The sequence below is a fragment of the Lontra canadensis genome, unplaced genomic scaffold (assembly GCF_010015895.1).
Source record: "Lontra canadensis isolate GAN:19392208 unplaced genomic scaffold, GSC_riverotter_1.0 scaffold45, whole genome shotgun sequence".
Classification (NCBI taxonomy): Eukaryota; Metazoa; Chordata; class Mammalia; order Carnivora; family Mustelidae; genus Lontra; species Lontra canadensis.
In genome coordinates, this window is record NW_022631039.1 from 8,159,270 (window position 1) to 8,187,266 (window position 27,997).

At 53.9% G+C, this 27,997-nt stretch overlaps 2 protein-coding genes across 6 annotated transcripts; one reads left to right on the top strand and one right to left on the bottom strand.

Annotated features, from left to right (window-relative positions):
* Window positions 1-4,359: 4,359 nt before the first annotated feature.
* POP7 (POP7 homolog, ribonuclease P/MRP subunit) lies at window positions 4,360-5,390 on the bottom strand. Of its 3 annotated transcripts, none has more exons than XM_032872537.1 (2): window positions 5,330-5,390; window positions 4,360-5,003 (listed from the first exon to the last, which is right to left on the bottom strand). In XM_032872537.1, exon 2 carries the CDS (start codon window positions 4,991-4,993, stop codon window positions 4,571-4,573), a length of 423 nt encoding a protein of 140 aa, XP_032728428.1. In that variant the 5' UTR covers window positions 4,994-5,003; window positions 5,330-5,390; the 3' UTR covers window positions 4,360-4,570. The 3 variants fall into 3 exon arrangements, with proteins under 3 accessions (XP_032728428.1, XP_032728429.1, XP_032728427.1); XM_032872538.1 differs by having other exon boundaries at window positions 5,355-5,373; XM_032872536.1 differs by having other exon boundaries at window positions 5,247-5,347.
* Window positions 5,391-18,234: 12,844 nt separating this feature from the next.
* Window positions 18,235-27,904, top strand: GIGYF1 (GRB10 interacting GYF protein 1). Of its 3 annotated transcripts, XM_032872541.1 has the most exons (28): window positions 18,236-18,360; window positions 19,254-19,471; window positions 20,400-20,552; window positions 20,639-20,697; window positions 20,795-20,907; window positions 21,002-21,131; window positions 21,241-21,336; window positions 21,485-21,596; window positions 21,711-21,819; window positions 22,182-22,222; window positions 22,409-22,579; window positions 22,798-23,051; window positions 23,179-23,287; window positions 23,774-23,911; window positions 24,091-24,188; window positions 24,403-24,574; window positions 24,695-24,861; window positions 24,990-25,090; window positions 25,203-25,319; window positions 25,405-25,505; window positions 25,654-25,736; window positions 25,846-25,986; window positions 26,068-26,295; window positions 26,564-26,751; window positions 26,858-27,018; window positions 27,108-27,271; window positions 27,361-27,490; window positions 27,585-27,904. In XM_032872541.1, the coding sequence occupies exons 5-28, from the start codon at window positions 20,873-20,875 to the stop codon at window positions 27,635-27,637; spliced, it is 3,099 nt and encodes a 1,032-aa protein (XP_032728432.1). In that variant the 5' UTR covers window positions 18,236-18,360; window positions 19,254-19,471; window positions 20,400-20,552; window positions 20,639-20,697; window positions 20,795-20,872; the 3' UTR covers window positions 27,638-27,904. The 3 variants fall into 3 exon arrangements, with proteins under 3 accessions (XP_032728430.1, XP_032728431.1, XP_032728432.1); XM_032872539.1 differs by having other exon boundaries at window positions 18,235-18,360; window positions 27,361-27,904; XM_032872540.1 differs by having other exon boundaries at window positions 18,235-18,360; window positions 26,567-26,751; window positions 27,361-27,904.
* Window positions 27,905-27,997: the final 93 nt, after the last annotated feature.

Here is a 27,997-nt window from a genome sequence, read left to right on the forward strand (position 1 = left end):
ATTTAGTGAATATTTTCCTGAATGGTTCATGGTTCACTGAGAACCAACAAATATCAAGAACCTATTTACTTGACCCCAGAGGCATCTCCTGATCTGTATATAAGGGAGATTTTCTGCTCTTGTCTTAGTTCATGAACCAGCAAATGAGTTTAATATTTCAGGAAAGTATGTTTTCCTGGCAGTGAACAAAATTCACAGACTCTGAACTGGAAAGGACTGAGGAGGTCCCATGAAAGCGAAGGTCCACCTTTGGCTTGCTGTGGCAAGACATTTGGTGTTTCTCGAGGAAGCAGAGGCTTGTTAGAGAGTGGTCAGTGCATCTGTCCTTGTGGTGATATTTATTAGTTATTGGATTGGGCAGTGAAATCACTTCTCCTTGGGATTATCTCATCAGTTTGATAACTAACTCCCCTGATCACCCCACCTAGAGAACAAAGAAACAAGCTTTATAAAAACTTAATGTTTGTTTTTTCTTTTTAAAGATTTTATTTATTCGAGAGAGAGAGATCACAAGTAGGCAGAGGCAGGCAGAGAGAGAGAGGGGGAAGCAGGCTCCCCGCTGAGCAGAGAGCTCGATGTGGGGCTCGATCCCGGAACCCTGAGATCATGACTTGTGCTGAAGCCAGAGGCTTAACCCACTGAGCCACCCAGGCGTCCCGAAAAATTGTTTTCTTATTACAAAAATGATCTGTGATCACTGAAAACTGGAAAATATGGTTAACCCAAAACATATGAATAAAAAGCACTTATAATGCCATTAGGAAGGCAGAGGCTTTTCTTTTTTTTTTAGGTTTTTATTTATTTATTTATTTGAGAGAGTGAGAGAGAGAGAGCATGAGCAGGGTGAGGGGCAGAGGGAAAAGCAGACCTTCCCCCTGAGCAGGGAGCCCGAAGTGGGGCTTGATCCTGGGACCCGGGGTTCACGACCCAAGCCGAAAGCAGATGCCTAACCAACTGAGGCACCCAGGCACCTCAGGAAGACAGAGTCTTAAATGGTCACGTCCGGACATCTGCTTGGTAGGATCACTTCACTTCATCCCAAACCTCCATGCAGTGGGACATCTGCTCCTTGAGGAACTACACTGAGTCTAGAATTTTAGTCCAACTTCTCCAGAGGTTCAAGCGTTTCCGGAACACGCCATCCTTCCGCCAACTCCCAACCAGACACCAGGAACTCAACCTGAGACAGAGGACAAGGACCTCCCTAGGAGGATCATCACCCCATCCAAACCAGTTCCTGTATCCTGAGGGCCTGTTTTCTTCCCTGCTGGGCAAGCCATAAACATAAGAGCTAACAGAACTAGAAGTCCTGGCCTTGTAAGCCAAACCCGCACCAATGACCTTTCTTCCCCTCTCCCTATTCCCACGAAGAGGCCCGAAATTTCTTTGCAAAATGGCTCATGTTAACCATAGTAACTTTTATGGCTTATGGAGTCTATGCTAATGCCAGGGACAGTTCCAAGCACTATGCCAATTATTTGTCTTTTTAAAATCTGTCTTACACCCTGTTGACTTTAGAGGACTGGTTTATACCTTTCTGGGAAGGCCAGGTGCTTAACACAGATCCCTACGAGCCCGTGCTCAGTAATGCTACAGATTCTGAGCAGAGGTCTGTATCCTCCTCCGAAACAAAGCATTTCTTTTTTTATTTTTTTTTTAAAGATTTTTATTTATTTATTTATTTGACAGGCAGATCACAGGTAGGCAGAGAGGCAGGCAGAGAGAGAGAGGAGGAAGCAGGCTCCCCGCCGAGCAGAGAGCCCGATGTGGGACTCGATCCCAGGACCCTGAGATCATGACCTGAGCCGAAGGCAGAGGCTTTAACCCACTGAGGCACCCAAGCGCCTGAAACAAAGCATTTCAATTCTGGCCTCTGCAGATCTGGCGTTGAAGCTGGTGGGGGGGTTGCATTTCAAACTCACCACGCCCCCTACCTGCCCACAGATGTGAAAGAGTGAGCTCCCTAACCCTCTCTTCCTTCAGCAGTGATGTCTGGGGGCTGTTTCCGCAGACCTGCCACTGAGGGAAGCCCCGCTGGCAGGCAGTGAGAGAAAGGGAGTAGAAATAACAACAAATAGGCCGGGAGAGGTAGCTTCCAAAACAAACCAAATGCAAAAGGGCTGCTTGCCACCACCTTGGCTGGGCCCAGGCCAGGAGCACAGAGTGACAAGAACACATACGTGCAGGGAGACACATAGTTCCAGCAAGCTCCCTGCTGGATCTCCATGCTGCTACTGGGGGACTCCGGGGCACGGGAGCCTTGCAGTCAGTCAAGGCTGACAGGGGAACGAGGTGGGCGGTATGGAGGGTGGGGGGATCTGAGAGAAATGCCTCTTGTCTTGTCTCCATTAAGCCTCCCGGGTGCCTCCTGCTTTCTAGCCACCCTGAGTGACACTTCAGTCCCACAACACACCCTATTCGTGAACCCCCTTTGTGTATGCGGACCCCTCTGCTAGGTATGTCCTCTCTTCTCTTTGCCTGGCAAACTCCTATTCATCCTTCAATACCCAAGGTCAAAGGTGAAGCCATTTTGGACCCCACCCATTAGCCATCTCACTCTCCACATTTCCAAATCATGGCTAGTCTTATTTCTTACATAACTCACTTCACTCGCAAAAATGGGCGTATCTACCTTCCCAATGAAATGGGGGAGCTCCTTAAAGGCAGGGGCTTTTGAACTGGTTTTGTATCTCCAGGGCCCACCCCGGGCCTTGGCCCACAGTAGGCACTCAGCATGTTTGTTTGAATGAAGCACGAGTCCTCCTGTTAGGAGTCTTTCTGGAGTTGCTGGCAGTCATCACCCAGAATCTAAGTCCCTCGACAGGAATAACCAAGCTGGAGGGAAGGATTTTGATAAATGAGAAGCCTGATGTTCAGAATCCCAAAGCATGCAAGCAAACTAGAGTAAAATTCTGTTACTGTTAGATCAGAGGCTTTCAAACTCTTGTGACTTGCGTCCACAGTAAAAAACACAATTTATATTGTAACTAGCCCGTGTGTAGTACACACAGATCTGTAACTGAAAAGCACTAACAAAACATTACCATTTCAGGTCTGTTTCTGTAAAGAGAAAGAACTTTCCAAAAGGCTAGGACCGAGTAAATTGATTTCAAGACCCAAAATGGATCACCACGCACTTTGACAAACATTGCTTTCAATGACTTTAGCTTGATAAACATGAGAAATCAGATCCCCTTACAAATACCCAAGCAAGGGCGCCTGGGTGACTCAGTGGGTTAAAGCCTCTGCCGACTCAGGTCATGATCCCAGGGTCCTGGGATCGAGCCCCACATTGGGCTCTCTGCTCCGCAGGGTGCCTGCTTCCTCCTCTCTCTCTCTGCTTCTCTGCCTACTTGTGATCTCTGTCAAATTAATAAAAATAAAAATCTTTAAAAACAAAAAAAAAAACAAATACCCAAGCAAGGGCGCTTGGGTGGCTCAGTGGGTTAAGCCTCTGCCTTCGGCCCAGGTTATGATCTCAAGGTCCTGGGATCGAGTCCCATATCAGGCTCTCTGCTTGGCGGGGAGCCTGCTTCCTTCTCTCTCTCTCTGCCTACTTGTGATCTTTCTCTGTCAAATAAATAAATAAAAATCTTAAAAAAAAAAAAAATACCCAAGCAAAAAATCCTTATTACCTGTGTGCCCAGTAATTCGGGCAGGCGGCTCTCCTCTCCCACTAGAGCAGCAAACCCAGGTGTGTCTAAAGGGCTCTGCCCCACAGCTGCTTGAAACCACTTGGGCCCAGCAGGACCCGGAATCAAATAAAGCAGTGTTACTCCCTGTCACAAAGCAGGTCCCAGTCTTTGCTCCCTTCATCCTTAAACTCTCCCTTTCCTTGTCCTGGGAACCACCATCAAAAGCCAGCTGCTGGGGTGCCTGCATGGCTCAGTGGGTTAAGCCTCTGCCTTTGGCTCAGGTCATGATCTCAGGGTCCTGGGATGGAGGCCAGCATCGAGGCTCTCTGCTCTGCAGGGAGCTTGCTTACCCCCTTCTCTCTCTGCCTGCCTCTTTGCCTACTTGTGATCTCTGTCAAATAAATAAATAAGTAAATCTTAAAAAAAAAAAAAAAAAGCCAGCTGCTTCCTGAGTGTACAACCATCCCAGCTGCGCTTTCAGCAGCCAAGAGTGTATCTTATCCACTCGACCTGCCTCTGAGAGTACAAAAAAATTCAAAGCAAACACTGGGATTCTCAGGCTTTTGCTTGTACTAAAGCTTGTTTTGTTACACTGTCCACAGTACTATTAATGCACTCTGGTGAGGCAGGAAACACTTGGGGTTCCCTCCTGTACATACATACTTGTAAAGGTTCCTACTCTCCCTTGCCCCATACATACAGAATTTACACAGGGGAGAAACAATGGCAGTGGGGTGGCTGCATGCTAACACAACTTGGTAGTTTTTATTGCCTAGGACGATGGTTACAGACCACAAAGACTGGGAAGACCCACTGCTTGGGCCCAACAAGAGACAATACTCTCCCTCTCAATTCAGAGTCCTCTGTACAAGAAGAGCCATATCTGAGCCTAGTTATGTGAGGGTGGGCGGGTAAGGTGGCCATCCTCATTTCCATTACTTGGGTGCAACCCTGAAGACCCGGATGTGGATGGCCGAGTTGTTGCGGATGCGGGTCAGAGGCTCTCGTGTATCAGTCTCTGGTTCCAGCTCATCGACCAGCTCCACGGTGGAGGTATTGGCAGCCACCTGCAAGGACCCGAAACTGCCCGCCTGCAGCTGTAAGGCAATGTTGATGGCACGGTTGATGGCCAGGCCCAGGCCATGAATGTAGATCTCACTGCATGAGTTCTGACCCCGAGCCCCTCCGTCCAGCAGCTTCTGGCAGCGGGCCAGCTGGGCCTTAAAGTCAGTCTTCATGTTGACATAAATGTCATTGGGCCTCCGGGGCAGGCGGTGGGGGAGCCGCTTCCGAAGGGTATACTCCACCGGGTCCAGCTCAGCCTCGACGGCCCCGCGGGGCTCTCGGTTTTCCGCCATGCTGTGCGCCCTGACGCGGAAAAGGGAGGAGATCAGAGAGAGGTGACAAGCGACTTCGCTGCCTTCCCTACCCCGTTTCCAGCCCAAAGGGTGCAGTCAGGAGGGGGCGCACTCAACTCCCCTCTCGCCTCCCAACCTCGGTCCCCTCCCCCTCCCCTCGAGCTCCCGGATCTCTCTCACCCTCAGTTTCTATTCATTCAGGACATCGCCCCCCACCTCAGGCCCCCACCCCACCCCCTTCCTCCGCGCCTACACTCTCCAATCCACGGTGCTCTCCCCGAGCACGCGGCCCGCTCCCGGCCGGGCCACTCAAGCGCGGAGCCCACCCGCACAGACCGAGCGCGCAGCGTCGGATACACACGACCCAGGAAGAGAAGAAACGCGGCGCTTTGGAGGATCGCGAGATCGCGGGCGCCGGGACGGCTCCGGGCTCCGGGCTCCGGGCTCCGGGCTCCGGGCTCCGGGAAGGTTTGCGCAGTGCGCACGCGCGCCTGTCCCCGCGAGCCACAAATCGCCTTCCCGGCTTCCGTTCTCCCCGCCCCTCTGGGCGCTCGCGCGACCGTGCGCTGCCTCTAAGTCACGCGAGAGCGACGGGAGACCCGCTCCACCGTGTGTGCGCCACGCAAGCGGGGCGCGGAGGCAGGAGGCGTGTACCAAGTCAAAGCTCGGGAGGGTCCGCTTTCCTAGGCCAGTCCCAGTTCTTGGCCCACGGAAGGGTCCTGAAGCGGGGAAAAGGAGAGAGGAGACTCTAATAGGAGCATGGAGGATTGGGTATAGGGGCTGACAAAGACAACCGGGAAAGCTGAGAGTTCACGAGAAGGTGAAGGGGCCTGAAGGCAGATCTGGACTCCCTCGTCCATCGCAGTTCTCTGGTCGGAGGAGGCGTAGCGGAGCTGGCAGAGCCGATCTCCTACCCAAGGTCCCTGCTGACAGAAGACGCTGCTTCTGGTCTCCTCTGTAGGACACGGGGACGCGTTCTTCTCCCCTGTCTCTTGGAAGGGCTGAGCCCCCAAGTCAGCCCTTGGGGACCCAAGCTATGAGCCCTAGGGCCAGCCTTCAAGGCTCCCCGCAGAGCACACAGACCCTCCCACACACCCCCCAGCTTTACCCACCAGCTCGCTCATCTGCCTCTGCCCACCCCAGCAGGGACCTGCGCCCCCTGGCGGGCAGGGAGGGACGGCGCCTCGGGATTCGTGGCTCCCAAGGGCCGGTAGGGTTTCTCCCCTGGCCAGATTGGTATAGCTTTTGGAGAGTTCACTTCAAAAATGAGTTAGACCATTTAAAACAAAACAAAACAAAACAAAACAAAAAAACAGCAAAAAACGAGTTAGAACTGCATTGGGGACCTAGAACTGTTATCTGCTTGAGTTGCCCCAGCACTCAGATGAGGATGATAATTCGTTTTATAACTGTGAAACTCAGTATAACCCTGTAAACTCAAGCCTACACATGTGAGTTGGCATTTTTATGACCCCATTTGACTAGAGGTTGGAAAGGGGTCAGGTTCCTGAAAACTAGCACCATTTAAATCCTGTAGTTCTCCTTTTAGCCTCAGATTGTTCCATAATCACAAGTTTGGGGGTTTATGTGGGGGTGAGGAGGAGAGGCTGGCCACGACCCTGTTCTGCCTCCAAAGTAACATTTGAGCTGATTTTTTTTTTTAAGATTTTATTTATTTATTTGACAGAGAAAAATACAGCGAGAGAGGGAACACAAGCAGGGGGGAGTGGGAGAAGGAGAAGCAGGCTTCCCGCAGATTAGGAACCCTGATGCGGGGCTCAATCCCAGGACCCTGGGATCATCTGAGCCAAAGGCAGATACTTAATGCCTGAGCCACCCAGGCGCCCCTTGAGCTGATTTTTTGATGGATAAACAGGAGTTCTTCAGGGAACTAAGGAATATTCTGGGAACACTGAAGGGTATTTTAAAGATTTTATTTATTTATTTGAGAGAGAGAGAGCATGAGAAGGGAGAGCTTCAGAGGAAGAAGCAGACTCCCCGCTAAGAAGGGAGTCCACGGAGTCAATCTGGCGGCTCCCGGATCCTGACCTGAGCTGAAGGCAGTCCTTTAACCAACTGAGCCACCCAGGAGCCCTGAAGGGTATTTGTAAAAGAAGAGAAGTGCAATCTAAGCTTCTAGAAACTAGAAAATGAAGTGCCAAATAAAGCCAAAGGAAGAGAAGTGAAGAAACAATAAACAAAACCCAATAAAACTGGACACAAAAACAATAGAGAAACTCAATATAAAAGGTGGTTCTTTGGAAGAGATCAATAAAGTTGATAAGCATCTAGCAAGGCTGGCAAAAAAGCAAGAACAAGAGAAGGAAAACTGGAGGTGCCTGGCTGGCTCAGTTGGTAGAGCATGCAACTTATTTATTTATTTATTTGACAGGGAGAGATCACAAGTAAGTAGAGCAGCAGGCAGAGAGTGAAGGAGAAGCAGGCTCCCGCTGAGCAGAGAAGCCCCATGCGGGGCTCAATCCCAGGACCCTGAGACCCTAATCTGAGCCGAAGGCAGAGGCTTAACCCACTGAGCCACCCAGGCACCCCGAGCATGCAACTCTTGATCAGGGGTTGTTAGTTTGAGTCCCATGTTGGGGGTAGAGATTACTTAAATATAAAATCCTAAAAAAGAAGGAAGACCCAATTTATGATTAGCAGAAACGAAAGTAGGGATAGCACTGAAGATCCTCATATGCAAAAGATACTTACTTAGAGAATAATACAGGCATACCTCAGGGATATTATGGGTTGGGTTCCCAACCACTACAATAAAGTATCACGAGAAAGTGAGTCAAATTTTTTTTTGTTTCCCAGTACCTATAAAATTTATGTTTACATCATACTGTAGTCTGTTAAGTTTGCAATGGCATTATGTCTTAAAAAAGAGTATGCATCTTGATTTGAAAATACTTTATTGCTGAAAAATGCTAATCATCATCTGAGCTTTCAGTGAATTGTAATCACTGATTACAGATCACTGTAACAAACAGGAGAAGTTTGAAATATCAAGAGAATTACCAGAATGACACACAGACACAGAAATAGGCAAATGCCGGGAGGCTGGGTGGCTCAGTCAGTTAAACATCTGCCTTCAGCTCAGGTCATAATCTCAGGGTCCTGAGATCCTTATGGGGCTTCCCTGCTCAGCAGAGAGCTGGCTTCTTCCTCTCTCTTTGCCCCTCCCCTTCTTGTGCAGGTGCATTTTCTCAAACACCAAAATTTTTTAATAGACTTTATTTTTTTAGAGATTTTACTTATTTGACAGAGAAAGGCACAGTGAGAGAGGGAACACAAGCAGAGGGTGTGGGAAAGGGAGAAGCAGGTTTCCCACCAAGCAGGGAGCCCGATGCGGGGCTCAATTCCAGAACCCTCAGATCGTGACCTGAGCCGAAGGCAGACACTTAACGACTGAGCCTCCCAGGTGCCCTTTTTTTTTTTTTTTTTCAAGATTGTATTCATTCCTTTGATAGCACATGCAAGGGGAACAGCAGGCAGAGGGAGAGGGAGAACCAGGCTACTTAGCAGGGAGCCTGATGTTTGATTCCATGACCCTGGGATCATGACCTGAGCCGAAGGCAGAGGCTTAACCCACTGAGCCACCCAGGCGCTTACCAAGTAGAATTTAGTCCGAAGTTGCCAGACTGGTTCAGTATAAAAAAACTGATAGCTCTCATTCACCATATTAACAGGCTAAACAAAACAATGTATATGGTCTTCCCAATCAATGCAGAAAGAAACATTTAACATAATTTAGTATTCATTTATGAAAAAAACTCTCAGCAAAGAATAGAAGGAACTTCCTCAACCTGTTAAAGAATATCTACAGATGGGGGCGCCTGGGTGGCTCAGTGGGTTAAAGCCTCTGCCTTCGGCTCAGGTCATGATCCCAGGGTCCTGGGACTGAGCCCCACATCGGGCTCTCTGCTCAGCAGGGAGCCTGCTTTCTCTCTCTCTGCCTGCCTCTCTGCCTACTTGTGATCTCTGTCTGTCAAATGAATAAATAAAATCTTAAAAAAAAAAAAAAAAAGAATATCTACAGAGGGGCGCCTGGGTGGCTCAGTGGGTTAAAGCCTCTGCCTTCAGCTCAGGTCATGATCTCGGGGTCCTGGGATCGAGCCCCACATCAGGCTCTCTGCTCAGCAGGGAGCCTGCTTCCCCCCTCTCTCTGCCTGCCTCTCTGCCTACTTGTGATTTCTGTCTGTCAAATAAATAAATAAAATCTTTAAAAAAAAATCTACAGAAATCCTACAGCTACAATCATACTTAATGGTGTAAAACTAGACACTTTTCTCTTAAAATCAGGAACTCTCGTGGTTAAAGTCCCAGCCAGTTCAATAAGGCAAGGAAAAGATACAGTGCAATAAGGCAAAAAAAAAAAAAAAAAAAGACTGGAAAGGAAGATATGAAACTGTCTCTATTTGTAGATGGCATGACTACATACATAAAAATCCCCAAGGAAGCTACAAAGAACTCGTAATATTAATAAATGAGTTTAGCAAGTTTAACAGGATACAAGATTAACATACAAAAATCTACCGTATTTATATGTACTGTTAATAAACAACTGGAAACCGGGCGCCTGGGTGGCTCAGTGGGTTAAGCCGCTGCCTTCAGCTCAGGTCATGATCTCAGGGTCCTGGGATCGAGTCCCGCATCGGGCTCTCTGCTCAGCAGGGAGCCTGCTTCCCTCTCTCTCTCTCTCTCTCTGCCTGCCTCTCCATCTACTTGTGATCTCTCTCTGTCAAATAAATAAATAAAAAAAAAATCTTAAAAAAAAATTAAAAAAAAATAAACAACTGGAAACCAAAATTTAAAATACAATACAGGGGCGCCTGGGTGGCTCAGTGGGTTAAAGCCTCTGCCTTCCGCTCAGGTCATGATCCCAGGGTCCTGGGATCAAGCCCCGCGTCGGACTCTCTGCTCAGCGGGGTGCCTGCTTCCCCCTCTCTCTCTGCCTGCCTCTCTGCCTACTTGTGATCTCTGTCAAATAAATAAATAAAATCTTTAAAAAATTTTTTTAAATAAATAAATAAATAATCTTTAAAATAAAATAAAATTTACAATGGGGGGGGGATATCCAGAGGGTGAGGAGGGAAGTAGAAGGAGGGAGAAGTATTTAGGTGTATGTCTGACAAAACATGTATAGAATCTGTATGCTAAAATCTATAAAACCCTGATGAAGAACTCAAATAAGATCTAAATTAATGGCGAGATGTCCATATATCCATGTACTGGAAGACTGAACATAGTAATGATACCAGTTCTCTCCAAACTGAACTCTAGGTTTAAGGCAATTCCTATGAAATTCCCAGGAAAAATCTTTGTAGTTATAGACAACTTTATTGTTGTAAAGTTAATATGGAAGGGCAAGGGAAGTTAAAGCAATTTTGAAAAAGTTGGATTTGCACTACCTGATTTTAAGACTTACTACTACATAAACACACTACGGAGACAGTGTGGTATCTCCCAAGGGATAGACACACAAATCAATAAATTGGAATAAAGAATCTAGAAATAGAGTCACACAAATATAGCTAGACAAAGGTGCAAAAGCAGTTGAAAGGGGAAAGAATAAGTCTTTTCACCAAGGTGCTCAAACAATTTGATAAAAAGGCAAAGAATTGAACCTTAGCCCTATGCCAAAAAATTAGCACAAAATGGATCATATGTCTAAATAAAAATGTAAAATTATGAAATTTTTAGAAGAAAATAAAGGAAAAATTCTTCATGAATATAGGGTCAGGTGAAGAGTTCTTAAGACAACATGAAAAGCACAATCTATTAGAAGAAAATTTATATTTTATCAATTGTATCTCAAGGTGGCAAAAAGGGGAAAAATAAAAAACTTTCACGCTGTGAAAGACCATATTCAAAGAATGAAAAGAGAAGCCATAGACTGGGAGAAAATATTTGCAAATTTATTATTAGACAAAGGACTTGTATCCAGAATAGAACTCTCTGAACTCAAGAGAGAAAACAAAAAAACCCGATTAGAAAATGGGCAAAAGTCTTGAACAAACATTTTGGCAAAGAGGGTATAAGGATGGCACATAAGCACATCAGAGAGTCAACATTGTTTGCCATTAAGGAAATGCAAATTAAAACTGTGATGAGGTACCACCACATGACTAGTAGAATGTCTACAAGGAACAGTCTTGACTTTATGATACCAAAAGAATGCAGGGGAACTCAATGTCTCACACACTGCCTGTGGGTGATGTTAAATGGTACAGCCACTCCGGAAAATAGTTGGGCAGTTTCTTCTGAAATTAACCAGCATTACATACACTCAACATACAACCCAGCAAGAGCACTCAGAGGCATTTAAAAACGTGTTCATGGGGCGCCTGGGTGACTCAGTCATTAAGTGTGTCTGCCTTTGGCTTGGGTCATGGTCCTAGGGTCCTGGGATTGAGCCCTGGGTTGGGCTCCTCGGTCAGCGGGGAGTCTGCTTCTCCCTCTCCCTCTGTTGCTCCCCTGCTTGTGTTCCCTCTCTGTCAAATAAATAAATAAAATCTTAAAACAAACACACACACACGTTCATGAATGTCTATAGCAGTTTTATTTGTACTAGCCCCGAACTGGAAACACCCCAGCTGTCTTTTGATGGGTAAATGGTTAAACAGAATGGCACATCCATACCAAGGAAAAGTCCTCAGCAATAAAAGGTGCATCAAGAAGACTTGATAGGGGTGCCTGGATGGCCCAGTGGGTTAAGCCTCTGCCTTCGGCTCCGGTCATGATCTCAGGGTCCTGGGATTGAGCCCCGCATCGGGCTCTCTGCTCTGCAGGGAGCCTGCTTCCTCCTCTCTCTCTGCCTGCCTCTCTGCCTGCCTCTCTGCCTACTTGTGATCTCTCTCTGTGTCAAATAAATAAATAAAATCTTTAAAACAAATTTTTTTTCAAAAAAACGAACTATCGCTCCTTTACTCAGTATATGTGTCTTTTCATGAGATCTGAAATATGTTCTCTAAACTTTGACATCCAGATGAATATAAAGGTTCATGATTTAGGTGGGTGAAGTCAGGCACTGTAATAAACTGATTTGACATTAAGATGGCCCTAATCTTTTTGCATTTCACTGAAGACAAATACCACAGAGGACTCTGCCCTTAGGAGAAAAAGGCAGAGCTTGGCTGTTTAGACTTGAGACCCCCTTTCATCTCCATTAATCACCTAACCAAGTTTCTTTTTGTAGTTCAAAAGCGTGCCTATTTATTTATTTATATTTTACTTATTTAAGGGAGAGCAACAGAGATAGTGACAGAAATAGAGATAGTGTGTGCACAAGCAGGGGGAGCAGCAGCCTGAGGGAAAAACAGACTCCCCGGCTGAGCAGGGAGCCATACATGGGGCTCAATCCCAGGATCCCAGGGACCATGACCTGAGCCGAAGACAGATACTTAACTGACTGAGCCATCCAGGTGCCCCAAAACATGCCAATTTAAAGCAACAAAGACCAAGACATTTTACAGCCTAACACCTGAATAAACAAAAATATTTTAGGTCTACATGATTTTTTGGTAATTCTCTTTTTCATTTTGTATGGGAGACGCACAGTTCTGATTGCAGTTTCCTTTCTCAAAGAGGGCACTGAACAGATTTACCTTCCACAGTGTCTTCAGCAACAGGGGAGCTGCAACATGTTTCCCAGTTTTACAGTTGGGGGAGATTACCTGGCCAGGGTCACAAGTTGGAACATAAGGGACCCTCGGTGATCAGTCTTTTTCTTTTATTATTATTTTTTTTTTTTTATTTGACAGGATGAGAGAAATCACAAGTAGGCAGAGAGAAAAGAGGAAGCAGGCTCCCCGTTGAGCAGAGAGCCCAATGGGGGGCTTGATCCCAGGACCCCGAGATCATGACCTGAGCCAGAGGCAGAGGCTCAGCCACCCAGGCACCCCTGATCACTCCAATCTTGTACCCTGGAGTCTAGCGTGTGCTCCTTGCCACCTACTAGTGGGTGCTATGGTGGCATTCAAAGCCCTCAGCTGAATTTCCATTTCCCTTCTCATCCAGCTAGCAATCCACAAACTCTTTTCCAATCAGTTGGATTGCGGCTACTGTAAAGCAGACCCCTGCTTTTCCTACACCTACCCAAATGCCTTCCGTGTAGCTCAGCACAGGCCCCCATAGTCTCCTACAGACAGCATTCCACAGACGTCTCCCCACTTCCCCTATACCATTTCTCCACCAAAATTTGCAATCTGGCATTTGCTAATTAACAATTGAAACATGCTAAAACCTTACTCATTCAGAGATTAGCTAGGCTGCTTGGGAACTTGAATAGCCTAGAACACAATCTAGAAAAGTTAAAAAACAAACAAAAAGCAGCAACAAGTTTTTGAGTAACAAAAAACTGTCCTACATTTATGAACTTTAGGTGAAGAATTCTCACCCAAGCCTGGGTTTTATTGATACATTTTTATTTTTTAATTAAAAAAATATTAGGGATACTCATTTCTTTCTTTCTTTCTTTTTTTTTTTTTAAGATTTTATTTATTTATTTGACACACAGAGAGAGAAATCACAAGCAGGCAGAGAGGCAGGCAGAGAGAGAGGGGGTTAGCAGGCTCCCTGCCGAGCAGAGAGCCCGATGTGGGGTTTGATCCCAGGACCCTGAGATCATGACCTGAGCCGAAGGCAGAGCCTTAACCCACTGAGCCACCCAGGCACCCTACTGATACATTTTTATACAGTGTTAACAATCTATTACTGTCCACCCTGCTGGAACCAGGAGCCCCTGTCAGCTAACATTTGTGGAGCACTTGCCCTGTGCCAAGTACTATGTTAAATGTTTTACCATACATTCAAGAGACGGAAGAGATTATTTTCAAGGCCACAGGCAGTAATGAATGAAACCCGAACGGGAACCCTTGCTTTAAACAACAGCCATCTTCCAGCCGCCCAGCATGCAGTGAGACTGGTAGCATTAAGATAGAAATCCTGACTGCAGGAATGTGAAGGGAACTGGGAAAAAAAAAAAAAAACAGACACTAAAACTGCAAGTGCCTAGAAGCTGGGGGAACACTGGGTGCAGGAACAAAGGGCCTTCTGGTAGCTCCTGAGGTCTGTGCTCCAATATGGCACAACCAAAGGGACTCAAATTCCCAGTCTGACTTTACTTTTCCCGGTCCTGAGAAGGATTACATTGTGTTTGCTAACAGCTGTTTTAGGAAGCTGGAAAGCGAGGCATACATTCTGGAATAACTATCCCCCACCCTCACCCTGCAAAAAAAAGGTGGAAATACACATAGGAAAAAAAAAAAAACTTTCATCCTAAAAGTTTAGGGATTTAAAAAAGTCTTTCTTGAAACGCCCCTTTTTCAACAAAGAAGGTGCCAATCTACTTACATTTGCATAATAATTTATCTCTTTTAACAGCCTTTCATATTCACCTATTTTAATTCAGCACTTGGGGAAGGGAGAGTAGTGGAGATGGGGGGTGGGGTGGGGCGGAGAACAGCATTAACACCTGACTGTATCTCCCCCCCCACCCTCCCCGGGGGTCCAGAAGTTAGTGGGTGGCGGAGCCAGACGGAATGGGTCTCACCAGCCAGGGCTGCCTTGGACAGTTTCCAAATCATTAGTTCCTTCACATATCCCCGGACGTCTGATGAACGCACCTCTGGATTATGTTATCTCCTTCAACCCAGGCAGGCTTCCTGGAGGAAGCCGACTGGCAAGGCAAGCCCTGCGATGCCACCTCCGTCGCGACGGTCTCGTGTCACGTGCCGCGAAAGAGACGGGGGGCGGCCGGGGAGCGCCGCGGGGGGGGGAACCCCCTCCCGACCCCCCTGGCCAGCTGCAGGCCCTGCGTCACGTGACGAGCGAGGCCTCAGGTCACCTGCGGGAGGGTGCGGGCGGTCGGGGGCGGCGGGCGTCCGGGCTCCCCACTGGGCAGGCGGGGCGGGCGCGAGGCCGTGCGGGTCGCTGGGCACCGGAGCGGCGGAGGGGGCGGCCGCGGCGGCGGCGGCGGAGGGGGCGGCCCCGCGGACGCGTCACGTGGTGCGAGGCGGGCAGCCATCTTGCTACAAACACAAACAGAGAGGAGCGGCCGCCGCGGGAGCGCCAGCGCCCCCTCCCCCGCCGCCGCTGCCGCTGCCGTCGCCGCCGCCGCCCCCTGGCCCGCCGCGCGCGCCGCCAACGCCCCGGCACCGGAGCCTCGCGCCGCCCGCCGCGGTAAGCGCTCGGCGGCCCTGCGGACCCCGGCCCGCCGCCGGGCCCGGGGCAGGCCCGCCCCCGACGCCGAGGCGGCCGCGCCGAGCCTGCGAGAGTCAGAGCGAGAGCGCGGGCCGCCGGCACGGACCCTCCCGCGTCTCTGCCCAGGCCGCCGCCGCCGCCGCCGCCGCCCGGTGCGTCCGCCCTCCCGCCGGCCCCTCCCCGGCGCGGCCCCGAGGGAGGCCGGCCCCCTCCGGGTGGGCGGCCGCCGTCGCCCCTCGCCCCGCGCACCTGGCGCCCCTCCCTGAAGGGCACGCTGTCCTCCCGGGCGGCCCGCCTCCTTCCCACCCCCGCGCTCCTAACGGTCGCCCTCCGGCCCCTCGGCAGCCCTGCCCGGCCCCCTCCCGTCCACCCGCATCATCCGCCGGGCCCGCCCGGGGGCCCCCGACCCTAATGCCCGGCACTCCCGGGAGACTTCCCCAGTGTGTCTCTGGGCTCTTGTCGGAATTAGCTGGGCCCTGCGGGTCTTAAAGTCCAGGCGTTCCATGACTTTGGCCAACGTGGAAGCCTTCCCTCTTCACCGAAGCACCTCGGCTGGGTCTTCACCTAAATTTCCTTTCGACGGGCGACATTAGTGCTTGGTCATTGGGGTCTCCTTCCTCCTTGTTGCTCGGCCGTTTCTAACACCTTAGTCTTTTCCTGTCTCCAGGCCAGGCTCTTCCCAGCCCAGCGCCTCTTGATGCAGCAGCTCCCCGGCCATGGCCCCTCACACTTTGCCTCTCCCCCTCCCCAAGTTAACTTGAAAGAGACCCTCATCTTGCATTTCTTACCCAGTCATTACCACAATTCCCAGTAAGCTTCCTGGTCTTTCATAGGGCTCCAGCCCTGGGAGATGCTAAGTCAGTTGCTGGCCTCTTATTTCCGCCACTCACCCCAGGCTCACTCCCCTCTTGCTTCTTACTGCTGCTTACCCAGAACTCACCCTGCACACCACCTCTCCACTGTCCCTTCCAGCTGACATGCCAGTTGTACCTTGGCGCCCCCCAGCCCCTGGTCTCTTCATCCCAAGCCCCATGGATACCAACAGGCTGGTCCCTTTGCCACTCAGGATGTGGGAATTTACCCTCAGGATCCCTCATCTGTACTTTTCCCTGTGCAGTCCCAGGCCACCAATCCCTCACCCAGCTCCAGTTTTATTTCCTAGTTGTAGGTCTCCTGTGTAATTGGGAAGGCCTGAAACGAATCTGGGCTTGGTGTTGCTGCCATGGGGCCTTAAGGGTCCCATATGGTGATTACAGTCAAGTGAGTTGTGTTCCTAGACCTCTGGCCTGCCTTTTTTTAGCCATTGGACAAGTTAGTTTTGTGATCTGATGAATCCAGGGACCCTAGTGTGCCCTTGTCTGTCGTTGGAGTTAGGAATAGAAAAAGCAGCCCCACTTCGGACCAGAGAAAGGGAGGAGAGATTGCTATGTGAGAGATTTAAAAAATTCTAAGGAGAAATTTAAAGCGGCTTAAAACTATCCCTTCTCCAGTCTCAAAGAGTGTCTAGGAACATGGGGTCCCCTGTGGGGGCAGCTGCATCCTCCCTCCCTTGTTTTCCCTGGCTGGGTCCCAAGACTGGGCAAGTAGGCAGAAGGGATCAAGTGAGGTAAAGTGTGAAAGCGCTTTGAAAACTTAACCAGTAGACATGCCAGCGGGTGTTGTTTCTCGTGATGGCTCAGAGAAGTAGAGAGCTGTGCTAACTGACCAGGCGGGGGGGTACACGGTTGTACCCCTTCCTAAGCCTCCGAGTTATCCTACCATGCATGGAGAATCTTTCTATCCTGAGAAAGGGTGGAGTCATCTCCCAACAGGCTCAGAACTGGGCTGTTTGCTGCTGGTTGCTCAGATGTTGGGGAATTTGGGACTCCACTTCTGTTAATAGTGGTACCTCCTTGTGCCAAGGCACATTGCTCTGGAATGGGGCTAATTTTAGGGGTGATGGAATGAGGAAATAACGTTAACTTAGCATGTCCTAGGACCGCCTATTCTTTGCATCTTTTTCTTCTGAGAGTTCTGAACCCCAGAGAACAGGCTTCCCTCCTGTTCTGCCAGCCTGTTGTGAGCACCCTGGACCAGTATGTGTCCTCTCCTCTCAACTCCAGCAGGGGGCAGCCTTTTAATAGCGATAATTCCAATGCCAGGAGAAGGAGCTTTTACGGAGGCATACTGAGGCGGAGGCATACTGAGGCCTGAGAACGAAGACGGCAGGCAGGGACAGAGGGAGCGCGAGTAGGGAGATGAGGCAGAGAGAAGGTAGGACCACGGGGTGGCAGGTAAGCTGGAAGGAGTCTGTGAGGAGATCCTTAGAAGAGGAAGCCCGGAAAGGGTGCTGTGCCCAATGCTGTCTGCTCCCTGTCCCGGCTCTTTCTTCCCTGGGAAGGGACCCAAACAGTTGGCTTTGAGAGTTTGTGATAGAGAAACTTAGCAGAACGTTTTAAATCTGTTCTTGAGGATTTCCCTCCTGGCAGGATTTCAGATATCTCTCATGGGATAGCGTAATTAGGAAACGATTTCCTTGCTTGGTCTTCAGCAGGGAGACCGAACTCGAATCAGTTGCTCTCTCGTCTTCGTTCTTCCCAAACAGCAAATAGGCTTTACCTGCGCTGGTGATACGGAGGAAGGGCCCTCCACCTTGGCAGTGTTGCTGTGTTGGGCCAGCTGCCTCCCTGTGTGTTCTGGCCAGCATAGCAGCATGCCCGCCCTTCGCCCGTTAGACGCCAGTAGCACCTTCCAGCCATGCCCACGAAAGCTACCTGCAGATACTGCCATGTGTCCTCTGGGGAGCACAGCCCCCTCCCCCATTGAGAACCACTGGCTTGGAGGAAACCTGGAGAAGACTCCCTCGGGTCTGCAGGGCTGGGCACCATGGGGCGGCTCGGGAGCTGCTTGGCCACGCTTTCTGCGGTTTGGGGAGCAGCCGGCGGCCACCAGCTGCCAGGACTTGGTGGCTGGGCTTACCTGGAGACGCGACTTTTTTCTCCAGCTGCCCCTCTGCTTCCTCTGCCCTGACCGCCTTTTCCTTGCTTCCACAGTTGCCCTGCTTCTCACACGGGGAGCCACTCCTCCTCGGTCTGCTCCTTACAGCTGGGACAGAAAGGCGAAGGCCAGAAGCGGAAGCATCCAGGAGGGCCGCCTTTGCCACTCCCTGCAAGGGAGGGAGGGTGAGTTGTCCCATGTCCCCGGAGCAGCCTTCCACACCCACAGCGCTCTTCTGTCCCCCATCTTCGCCTTGAAGAAGATGTGGCTCTTCTGGAATGAGCTGCAGGAAGCTCAGAACAGTCTTTCCTGAGGTTTGCTTGAAGGGATATGGGGTGTTTTCCTTCGGGTGAGGAAGACTTAGGTATGCAATAGCTATTCGCAAATGTCTTTTTTTTCTCCTAAACCTTTTTTAAAATGGTGGTTAAATATACCATTTAATTGAATTTTCAGCCGAGTTTTTGAGTGTCCGGCTCTGTGCGGTTAAGTATGTTTGCGTTGTGCAGCTGTCACCACGGTCCGGCTCTGGAGCGGCTTCATTTGCCCCCTTCAGGCCGAAACTCAGTACCCCTTTCCCTGAAGAGCTCCCCGCTCTCCTCACCCCCCAGCCCCGGTCCTCCTCCTCTTCGTTTCTAAACTGGATTCTTCAGGATTCGCACATGAGAGGAATCCTGTGGTATTTTTCTTTTGTGACTGCGTGGTTTCCTGTGGCATAATGTCTTCAGGGTTGATTCATGGGTCAAATAAAGTAGGGGTGTTAGCATGGGAAGAAGGAACCCCGCTCTGTCGTCCTGGGAGGCCTGCCTCAGTCCAGTGAAAGGGAGAGCTTTGGAACAGATGAGTCTCCTGACGGCCACGTGTGCCATGGGGTGCTCCGTCACCAGCAGTGGCCACTTGGGACTGCTTTGAAGCAAAGCCCGCGCCCGAGGATGTCCCCCCGTTCCAGATGCTCTCCAGAGCTGCATTTCCTGCTGGGATTCTGCGACCGGGTCCTGCCTCTGTCAGGGCATTTTCCTTCATCTTCCCGTGTGCAGCTGTAAGTGAGAGTGATGAGAATCCGCCCCTCCTTTCTTGCCAGAGTTGTGTGGAGTCGTGGACTTGATGGAAACTGTGGAGGCTCTGGGGTCCAGCCTCCCCACCAGTCAGTGAGGGAAGCCTCCGTGCAGCTCCCTGAGACCTTGCCCTCCTGTCCTCGCTTGGAACCGCCAGGGATGAGCCGCCTCCTGAGAGCCGTTCCTTAGAGGGACCGGTCACTGCCACTGCCACTGCTTCTGTCGACCTCATTTCTACTTTATGGTAAGGGGAGCTCCTTCCTAGTTTATAGCATAAGGATCTTCCCTTCTTGGGGGCGCCTGGGTGGCTCAGTGGGTTAAGCCTCTGCCTTCGGCCCAGGTCATGATCTCAGGGTCCTGGGATTGAGCCCCGCATCTGGCTCTCTATTCAACGGGAAGCTTCCTCCTCCCTCTCTCTCTGTGCCTGTCTCTCTGCCTACTTACGATCTTTCTCTCTGTCAAATAAATAAAATATTTAGGAAAAAAAAAAAAAAAAAAGAACCTTCCCCTCTTGGTTCTTAGTAGTTATGATGGGCTCTTCCTGATCCATGGAAAGTGTCTGGGTGTTGATTCCTGTTGGGTAAACCAGCCCGAGGTGGTCACTGGCCGGACTTACCTGCCCTCTGCCTTCCATGTGCCCTGTCTTTGGCTTTGGAATAGGGCCTCCCCGCCATCACTCCCCTTCTTCTGGCTTTCCCCCCGACATTGAATCCTGGATTCTAGCCACCAAACAAGCAGCCCTGAGTTCTTTCAGGAGGGAAATAGGTTTGCTCCCAGACTTGATTTGTAATTTTTTTTTTTCATAACTGATGTTTTTTGTCTTTCGACTACCTGGGCTCTGATGGGTTTTTGGTTTGCTGGCTTGTTTGTGTTTTGTTTTTGTGTTGAGCTTGCCTGCATGCCTCCGCCAGCCCTTTCCCCAATGCCACGCCGCGCTGGGAGGGTGCTGAGACCGGTGTCTCGCTCAGCTCTGCTGAGGGAGTTGACCACTCTTGAGGCCTAATGTGGGGGACAGAGGAGGAGCTGGGGCTGTAGTCCTCTGCGCTGGATAGCTTGAAGCTTCCACCATCTGTAGATCTCCCTATTAAGCAGGACTGAGGAGGGCCAGAAGTGGGGGGGCCCATCTGGCCCATTGGTTTAACCCCAGCTCTGTTTCCTCACCTCTCGGTAAGGATCTTTCCCGGATGTGAAGCTCCCTCCTCGGGTGTTACTGCAGTCAGATCATCATCCTGTAGCTTGGGGACCTTGGTTCATTCCAGCATTGGCCCCTGCCTGAAGAGAGCCCAGTCCCGGCCCGACCTGCTTCCTGGGGGCAAGGCTGCCAAGTGAGTCTGGGGCGGAGGGAGACAACCTCTGAAGGCTGCCGAAGCCGGAAGGGGCTCCTGCTGCCCTCGCCCCTCCTCTCTGCCAGGTCTTCCCTCCTCGTGACAGTTCGCTTAACTCATGGTGTGTGGCACGTGGCTGGCTTAGGTGAGTCCTTTCAGAGTCCGTGTGGGAGTCTAGTGAGTTCTGTCGTGGTGCTCTGCGTGTGCGGTCTCTCAGGCCTAGCGTCCCTGCGCCTCCGCAGGTGTTTGGAGAGTGAACGCACCAGGTCCCCGCTTCTCCCTTCAGCCCCTCTGACCTCGAGGACACGCCCACCTCCATAATGGCAGCAGAGACCCTCAATTTTGGGCCTGAGTGGTGAGTTCGACACTCTCTGGGTGGCCTGGAGAAGCCAGAAAAAATAGGGTTGCTCAGACTCCTGTCTCTTTCCTTCCCTGTGTTCCTTTCCTAGGTTGAGAGCCCTTTCCAGTGGTGGCAGCGTGGCTTCCCCGCCCCCCTCCCCCGCCATGCCCAAGTACAAGCTGGCTGACTACCGCTACGGGCGAGAGGAGATGCTGGCGCTCTACATCAAGGAGAACAAGGTTCGGGGAGACGGGTGTGGGGCGTGTGGCCCAGTTGCCTGTTTGGTCTGAGCCGGGGGAGAGGGCCTGGGAGCAGGTGGGATCCCAGCTCTCCTGCCCCGACTGCCAGGTGCCCGATGAGCTGCAGGACAGGGAGTTTGCTGCGGTGCTACAGGAGGAGCCGCTGCAGCCGCTGGCGCTGGAGCCACTGACCGAGGAGGAGCAGGTGGGGCGGGGCCGGGGCGGGGCAGGGCGCTGGGTCTGCCCCTGCAGAGGGGCCGAAGCTGGGGAGGTAGGTGGTGGGGCTTGTTCTGGGCAGGGGTGAGGGGGGTGGGTGTCTGGGTCCTCACTCCCACCCCTGGCTCCCTCCTCAGAGAAACTTCTCCCTGTCAGTGAACAGTGTGGCTGTGCTGAGGCTGATGGGGAAAGGGGCTGGCCCCCCCCTAGGTGGCACCTCCCGTGGCAGGGGCAGCACTCGGAGCCGAGGTAGAGGGGGTGACGGTGTGTTCTGGGGGTGGGCCGGGGGGTGCTGCCTGTGGTTGTGGCAGTGCAGAGAGGTAGTCTGGCAGATTTCCCACGTGTATCTCGTCTTTTCTCCAGGCCGGGGCCGTGGTGACAGTTGCTTTTACCAAAGAAGCATTGAAGAAGGCGATGGAGCCTTTGGCCGAAACCCCCGGGAGATCCAGCGTAGCCAGAGTTGGGATGACAGGTGCTGGTGGCATAGTGGCAGAGCCCACTGAAGCCCTGTGGCTTGGTTTTCTGTTGTTAGAGGGCAGTAGGAGATCCTCCGAATAAGCCCTGGTCACAGAGTTTCCTCTTTGCCTCGGACTGGCTCCCTGCGGCCCTTTCGTCTTGCTTCTGATTCTCTTAGTACCTGTTTATCCTGTGACCTTTTCCTGCGTGCCCTCCTGCGCTCCCTGCCAAGCCTAACATTTCTCTAGGACCCTCCCCCCCCCGACGCCCTCCCTCTTCCCACCCCTCTCAGGGCAGAATGGACAGAGGGTTCAGAGGTGCCACACGTGGGAGGGCGGGGTGGAGTCTCCTCTCCTGACCAACACCTTCCTTCTGCAGAGGCGAGAGAAGGTTTGAGAAGTCGGCCAGGAGGGATGGAGGTACGGAGAGTGGCGATGGCCTGGTCCTAAAGGTCGTTGAGAGGTGGGGAGGGGGAGGACTTAAGTGGGTGGTGTCAGTAGGGGGTGTTTTCCTGCGGGAGGCGGAGGGGACAGGAGGGCCTGGAGCGGGCTTCCTCCAGGGACCATGGCTGCCGCTCCACTGACTCTGTCTTCCCTCACCCCAAGCACGATCCGGGTTTGAGGAGGGAGGGGCTGGCCCGAGGAAGGAACATGCCCGCTCGGATAGCGAGAACTGGCGTTCTCTTCGAGAGGAGCAAGAGGAAGAGGAGGAGGGCAGTTGGAGACTCGGGGCAGGACCCCGGCGAGATGGCGACCGCTGGCGCTCAGCCAGCCCCGGTGAGGTTGGGGCCGGATGTGTGTCGTGGGGTCAGAGGGTGACAGACTTCTTGGGAGGGTGGGCTCCCGTGGCCGGGTGGAGGGGACAGAAAGCTTTCCAGAGTGGAGTGGGTGGGAGAGCAGGCCTGGAGATGCGCTTGTTCCCAGGGTGGAGGGGAGGTCCTGGTGGCCGGCTTGACCTGGATACTGACCTTCCTTCTCTATGTTTTCCCGCCCAGATGGCGGCCCCCGCTCTGCTGGCTGGCGGGAACACGGGGACCGGCGTCGCAAGTTTGAGTTTGATTTGCGAGGGGACCGAGGAGGGTGTGGTGAAGAGGAAGGGCGGGGTGGGGGAGGTAGCTCTCACCTGCGGAGGTGCCGAGGGCCTGATGGCTTCGAGGAAGACAAGGATGGGCTCCCGGAGTGGTGCCTGGATGACGAGGACGAAGAGATGGGCACCTTCGATGCCTCTGGGGCCTTCCTGCCTCTCAAGGTACTGGAGGAAGTGCAGGGAAGGGCTCCACTGGAGGGTGGTGCGGCCTACCCCGGGGGGGGCCTCTCACTCCCACCTGTTCATCCTCTGCCTCTTGCTCCCCCACCGTGTCCCTAACCCCATGCAGAAGGGCCCTAAAGAGCCCATTCCTGAGGAGCAGGAGCTGGACTTCCAGGGCCTAGAGGAAGAGGAGGAAGAGCCTCCCGAAGGGCTAGACGAGGGGGGGCCAGAGGCAGGTGAGCCTGCGGGGTGGGCTGGGGAAGAGGGAGAGCGCCTTGAGCCAGGCCAGGCGGGCAGAGGGGCCCCTCCCCAGGCTCTGCCACCACGGTGGCTTGGGCGGAGAGCAGGTGTCACCGGGGTGGGGGAGGAATGGAGCAGTCCCGTGCCTGAAAGGCAGACAGGCAGTTCACCGTCGGGCGACATCAAGATGATCCGTGCAAATCCTTAGGAGAATCAGAAGAACACGGCTTCAGTAGGTCCGGGCCGGGGCGTGTACAGCTCTGGGCCGTGACGTGGACACGTGCACGGTGTGTGCGGTGTCGCGAGGCAGAGTTTGTGGTGCTGATTTGCTGGGTGTTAGCGGAGTTGAGCAAAGTTAGGTGGGTGGATTCAAGGCCCGGAGACCGAGGTTTGGGCCGCAAATGGGGGAATTTGTGTCAACTCATTTTTAAGGCCTTCCGGCTCTTTGGTTTCGAATTCCGGTAATTACCTGTCTCTTTCAGGAGGGAAGGAGCTGACCCCGCTACCTCCCCAGGAGGAGAAGTCCAGTTCCCCCTCCCCACTGCCCACCTTGGGCCCACTCTGGGCAGCTAATGGGGAAGGGGATGACGCCGCCGACAAGGACCTCCCGGCAGCTGAAGGTAGCGGAGGGGGGATGGGGGGGACACTCCTCTTCCTTGTGGTAGGACGGAGGTACCTGAGGCATTTTGGGAGGAAGGGGTAGAACTGGAGTCCACTTTTCTGGAGTGAGGGTGCATAGGGAAGCCTCTCATTCTCTTCTCTGGACCCCACCCCCCCATTCCACTTTCTTCGCTTCTAGATGATGTGAGGGGACTGCCGCTGAGTCCTGGGGTAGGCTCACCGCCTGGCCCACCTGGAGATCTGGAGGATGATGAAGGCCTGAAACACCTGCAGCAGGTGTGAGGGGACGGCTCAGAAGGCTCTGGGGATCCTGCTGCATGGGGGATGGAGAGCCATCGTAGCCTCTGTCCCTGCCCTGTCCCATGCTTTCCTCATCTGATCTTCCGAATTGTCACCTGACCTCCCGACTCCACCCGATCTTGGCTGCAGCCACATCCCGATGCTGCCACGATTGCGCTTTTGAGCCTTTCCTCTCTCCTCCGTCTCCCAGGAGGCGGAGAAGCTGGTGGCCTCCCTGCAGGACAGCTCCCTGGAGGAGGAGCAGTTCACGGCCGCCATGCAGGCCCAGGGCCTGCGCCACTCAGCAGCTGCCACTGCCCTCCCGCTCAGCCATGGCGCGGCCCGGAAGTGGTTCTACAAGGACCCCCAGGGGGAGATCCAAGGTGCCTGTGGGGAGTAGGAGCCATGCAGGAGGGGCTGCTGGGGGCAGGGGACACTGACATTCTCTTTCAGGGCGTCTTTGGCACAGCTTTCTGACTGATGTCGTCCTTCCCTCGGTCCAGGCCCCTTCACGACCCAGGAGATGGCAGAGTGGTTCCAGGCGGGCTATTTTTCCATGGCGCTGCTTGTGAAGCGGGGCTGCGATGAGGGCTTCCAGCCCCTGGGGGAGGTGATCAAGATGTGGGGTCGTGTGCCCTTTGCCCCAGGACCCTCGCCACCCCCACTGCTGGTAAGCACGGCCCCCTTGGCAAGGAGTGGGGAGGAGAAGCAGGAGCGGGGCTGGGGCCGGACAGATGGCAGCAGGGGTGCAGAGTGAGAGGAGGTCAGAGCCACAGGAGCGCTCTGGCCCTCACCCAGGGCAACATGGACCAGGAGCGGCTAAAGAAGCAGCAGGAGATGGCCGCGGCGGCCTTGTACCAGCAGCTGCAGCACCAGCAGTTTCTGCAACTGGTCGGCAGGTACGGGGCACCCAGGAGGCCTTGGCGGCTGGGTCGGGCCGGACCAGGCCGAGTACGGGCCAGGAGCGGGCCGGGTGGCCTCCGCCCCTGACGCCCATCCCCGTGTTGGCAGCCGGCAGCTCCCGCAGTGCGCGCTCCGGGAGAAGGCGGCTCTGGGGGACCTGAGCCCACCGCAGCAGCAGCAGCTCGCGGCGTTCCTGCAGCAGCTCCAAGCTCTCAAACCGCCCAGGTTCGTGGGCCGGGGTCTTGTCGTGGGGAGCGGGGCAGCCCCAAGAGGAGCTCGGAGTTCTGAGAATTGCGGCTTTTCTCCTCAGAGGCGGGGACCAGAACCTGCTCCCGACCATGAACCGGTCCTTGTCGGTGCCGGATTCGGGCCCCCTCTGGGACATACATACCTCAGCCTCATCACAGTCAGGTGTGTGGCCCGCTTGTTCCTGCCCCAAGTCCCTGGGTGAGCGGGGCAGGGGGAGGAGGTGACAGACTTCATGTCTGCTCCTGCCCTCCGGCCACTCCAGCCCAGCCAAGCCTGAGCCGCCTCCCGCTGCCGCCCTTGCCTCCTGCAGGCGGTGAGGCCAGTCTTTGGGACATACCAATTAACTCTTCGACTCAGGGTCCAATTCTAGAACAACTCCAGCTGCAACACAAAGTGAGTGGGCTTCCTGGGGCTGCGGTCCTCGGGTGGCTGGGGTCGGGCCGGGGCAGGGACGGCCGGGTGGGAGCCTGGGTCTGCCGTCTGAGCTCGTTGGCTGTGCCAGTTCCAAGAGCGCAGAGAAGTCGAGCTCAGGGCGAAGCGGGAGGAGGAGGAGCGCAAGCGGCGGGAGGAGAAGCGGCGGCAGCAGCAGCAGGAGGAGCAGAAGCGGCGGCAGGAGGAGGAGGAGCTGTTTCGCCGCAAGCAGGTGTGTGCCCGGCCGCGCCAGTCTTCGCCCACCCGGGCCTGGGGCCAGGCCGCCGGCCCTCACCGCGCTGCTCTGGTCCAGGTGCGGCAGCAGGAGCTCCTGCTAAAGCTGCTCCAGCAGCAGCAGGCGGTGGCCGCTGTCCCGGTGCCGCCGGCGCCCAGCTCTCCGCCCCCGCTGTGGGCCGGTCTGGCCAAGCAGGGGCTGTCCATGAAGACGCTGCTCGAGCTGCAGTTGGAGGGCGAGCGGCAGCTGCACAAGCAGCCCGCGCCCCGGGAGCCGTCGCGGGCCCAGGCCCCCAACCACCGCGTGGTGAGCAGGCCGGCCCTTCCCCCCCGCTGAGCAGCGGTTTGGGAGCCGTGGGGAACCCCTTGCAGTCAGCTCCCAGGGTGACCCGGGGTGGGGGGAGTCGCTTAGCCCCGACTTTAGAACCTGAGCCCTGGTCCGTATCTGTCCGGAAGCGTTTGTCTTCCGGGAGGCCCTCCCCTCGCCCCACTGGGCCACCTTCGTGAGCCTCCCCGCTTAGTTGTTCTAGTGTGTGTGTCCGGGTCGGGGCCGCTCTGATTCTTGCCATCTGTAGCAGCTTGGGGGCCTGGGCTCGGCCCCCCTCAACCAGTGGGTGTCTGAGGCCGGGCCACTGTGGGGCGGGCCCGACAAGAGCGGGGGCGGCAGCGGCAGCCCGGGGCTCTGGGAGGACACCCTCAAGAGCGGCGGGAGCCTGGCCCGCAGCCTGGGCCTGAAGAACAGCCGGAGCAGCCCCTCTCTCAGGTGGGTGCCGGGACCTGCACGCCCCGTCCGGCCTCGGGCCGGCGTTGGAAGGACGGGGCAGGTGCCCGCTCATTGCCTGGCTCTCGTTCCTCCCCGGCCCGCACAGTGACTCGTACAGCCACCTGTCGGGTCGGCCCGTGCGCAAGAAGACGGAGGAGGAAGAGAAGCTGCTGAAGCTGCTGCAGGGCATCCCCAGGCCCCAGGACGGCTTCACCCAGTGGTGCGAGCAGATGCTGCACACACTGAGCACCACGGGCAGCCTGGACGGTACAGGCCACAGCCCTGGGGGCCGGGCGGGGCCGGGGCTTCCGGGCCTTCGTCGGGTGGGCCCTGACAGCCCCCCTCCTGCCCGTCAGTGCCCATGGCTGTAGCGATCCTCAAGGAGGTGGAATCCCCCTACGACGTCCACGATTATATCCGTTCCTGCTTGGGGGACACGCTGGAAGCCAAAGAATTTGCCAAACAGTTCCTAGAGCGGAGGGCCAAGCAGAAAGCCGGCCAGCAGCGGCAGCGGCAGCAGGTGAGCCTCCGCCAGCCCCTGGCGGGTTTGGGGGGGGCGGGGGCGGGGGCCTTCCGCTCCGCTCCCTGCTGACCCAGCCTCCCTCACAGGAGGCGTGGCTGAGCAGTGGCTCCCTACAGACAGCCTTTCAGACCAACCACAGCACCAAACTCGGCCCTGGGGAGGGCAGCAAGGCCAAGAGGCGGGCGCTGATGCTGCACTCAGATCCTAGCATCTTGGGTGAGTTCGGGGGTGTGGCCACGAAGGAGGCTTCTTACTCCGCAGGGGCCAGGAGCCTGGGGAGAGCTCAAACCCAGCTTCTCCCCGGCTTCAGGGTACTCCCTGCACGGACCTTCTGGTGAGATCGAGAGCGTGGATGACTACTGACCAGCCCGTCCCACCAGCCCCTGGGCTGTAGGCCGGGGGCGGCAGCAGCGGCTTGGACCCTTGGGTCCCCAGCCTGCAGGCTCCCCACAGGGAGCGTAGGAGGAAGCAGGGGCAGGGTCCCCAGCACTTGTTACAAACCACACGATGCACCTTAACTCACCCACCACGAGGCACTTTACAGAATGGGGGGGAAGGGTTTTTGTTTTTTGGTTTTTTGTTTTTGTTTTTTGGTTTTGTTTTTGTTTTCTCTTGGGAAAAAAAAAAACATTTTAAACAACCCCGAAGAAAGCGTTAGGAGAGACAAGAAAAAAAAAAATTGTTCAAAACTAGACTCTAAGCACCCCTTCCCCCTTTAGGGAC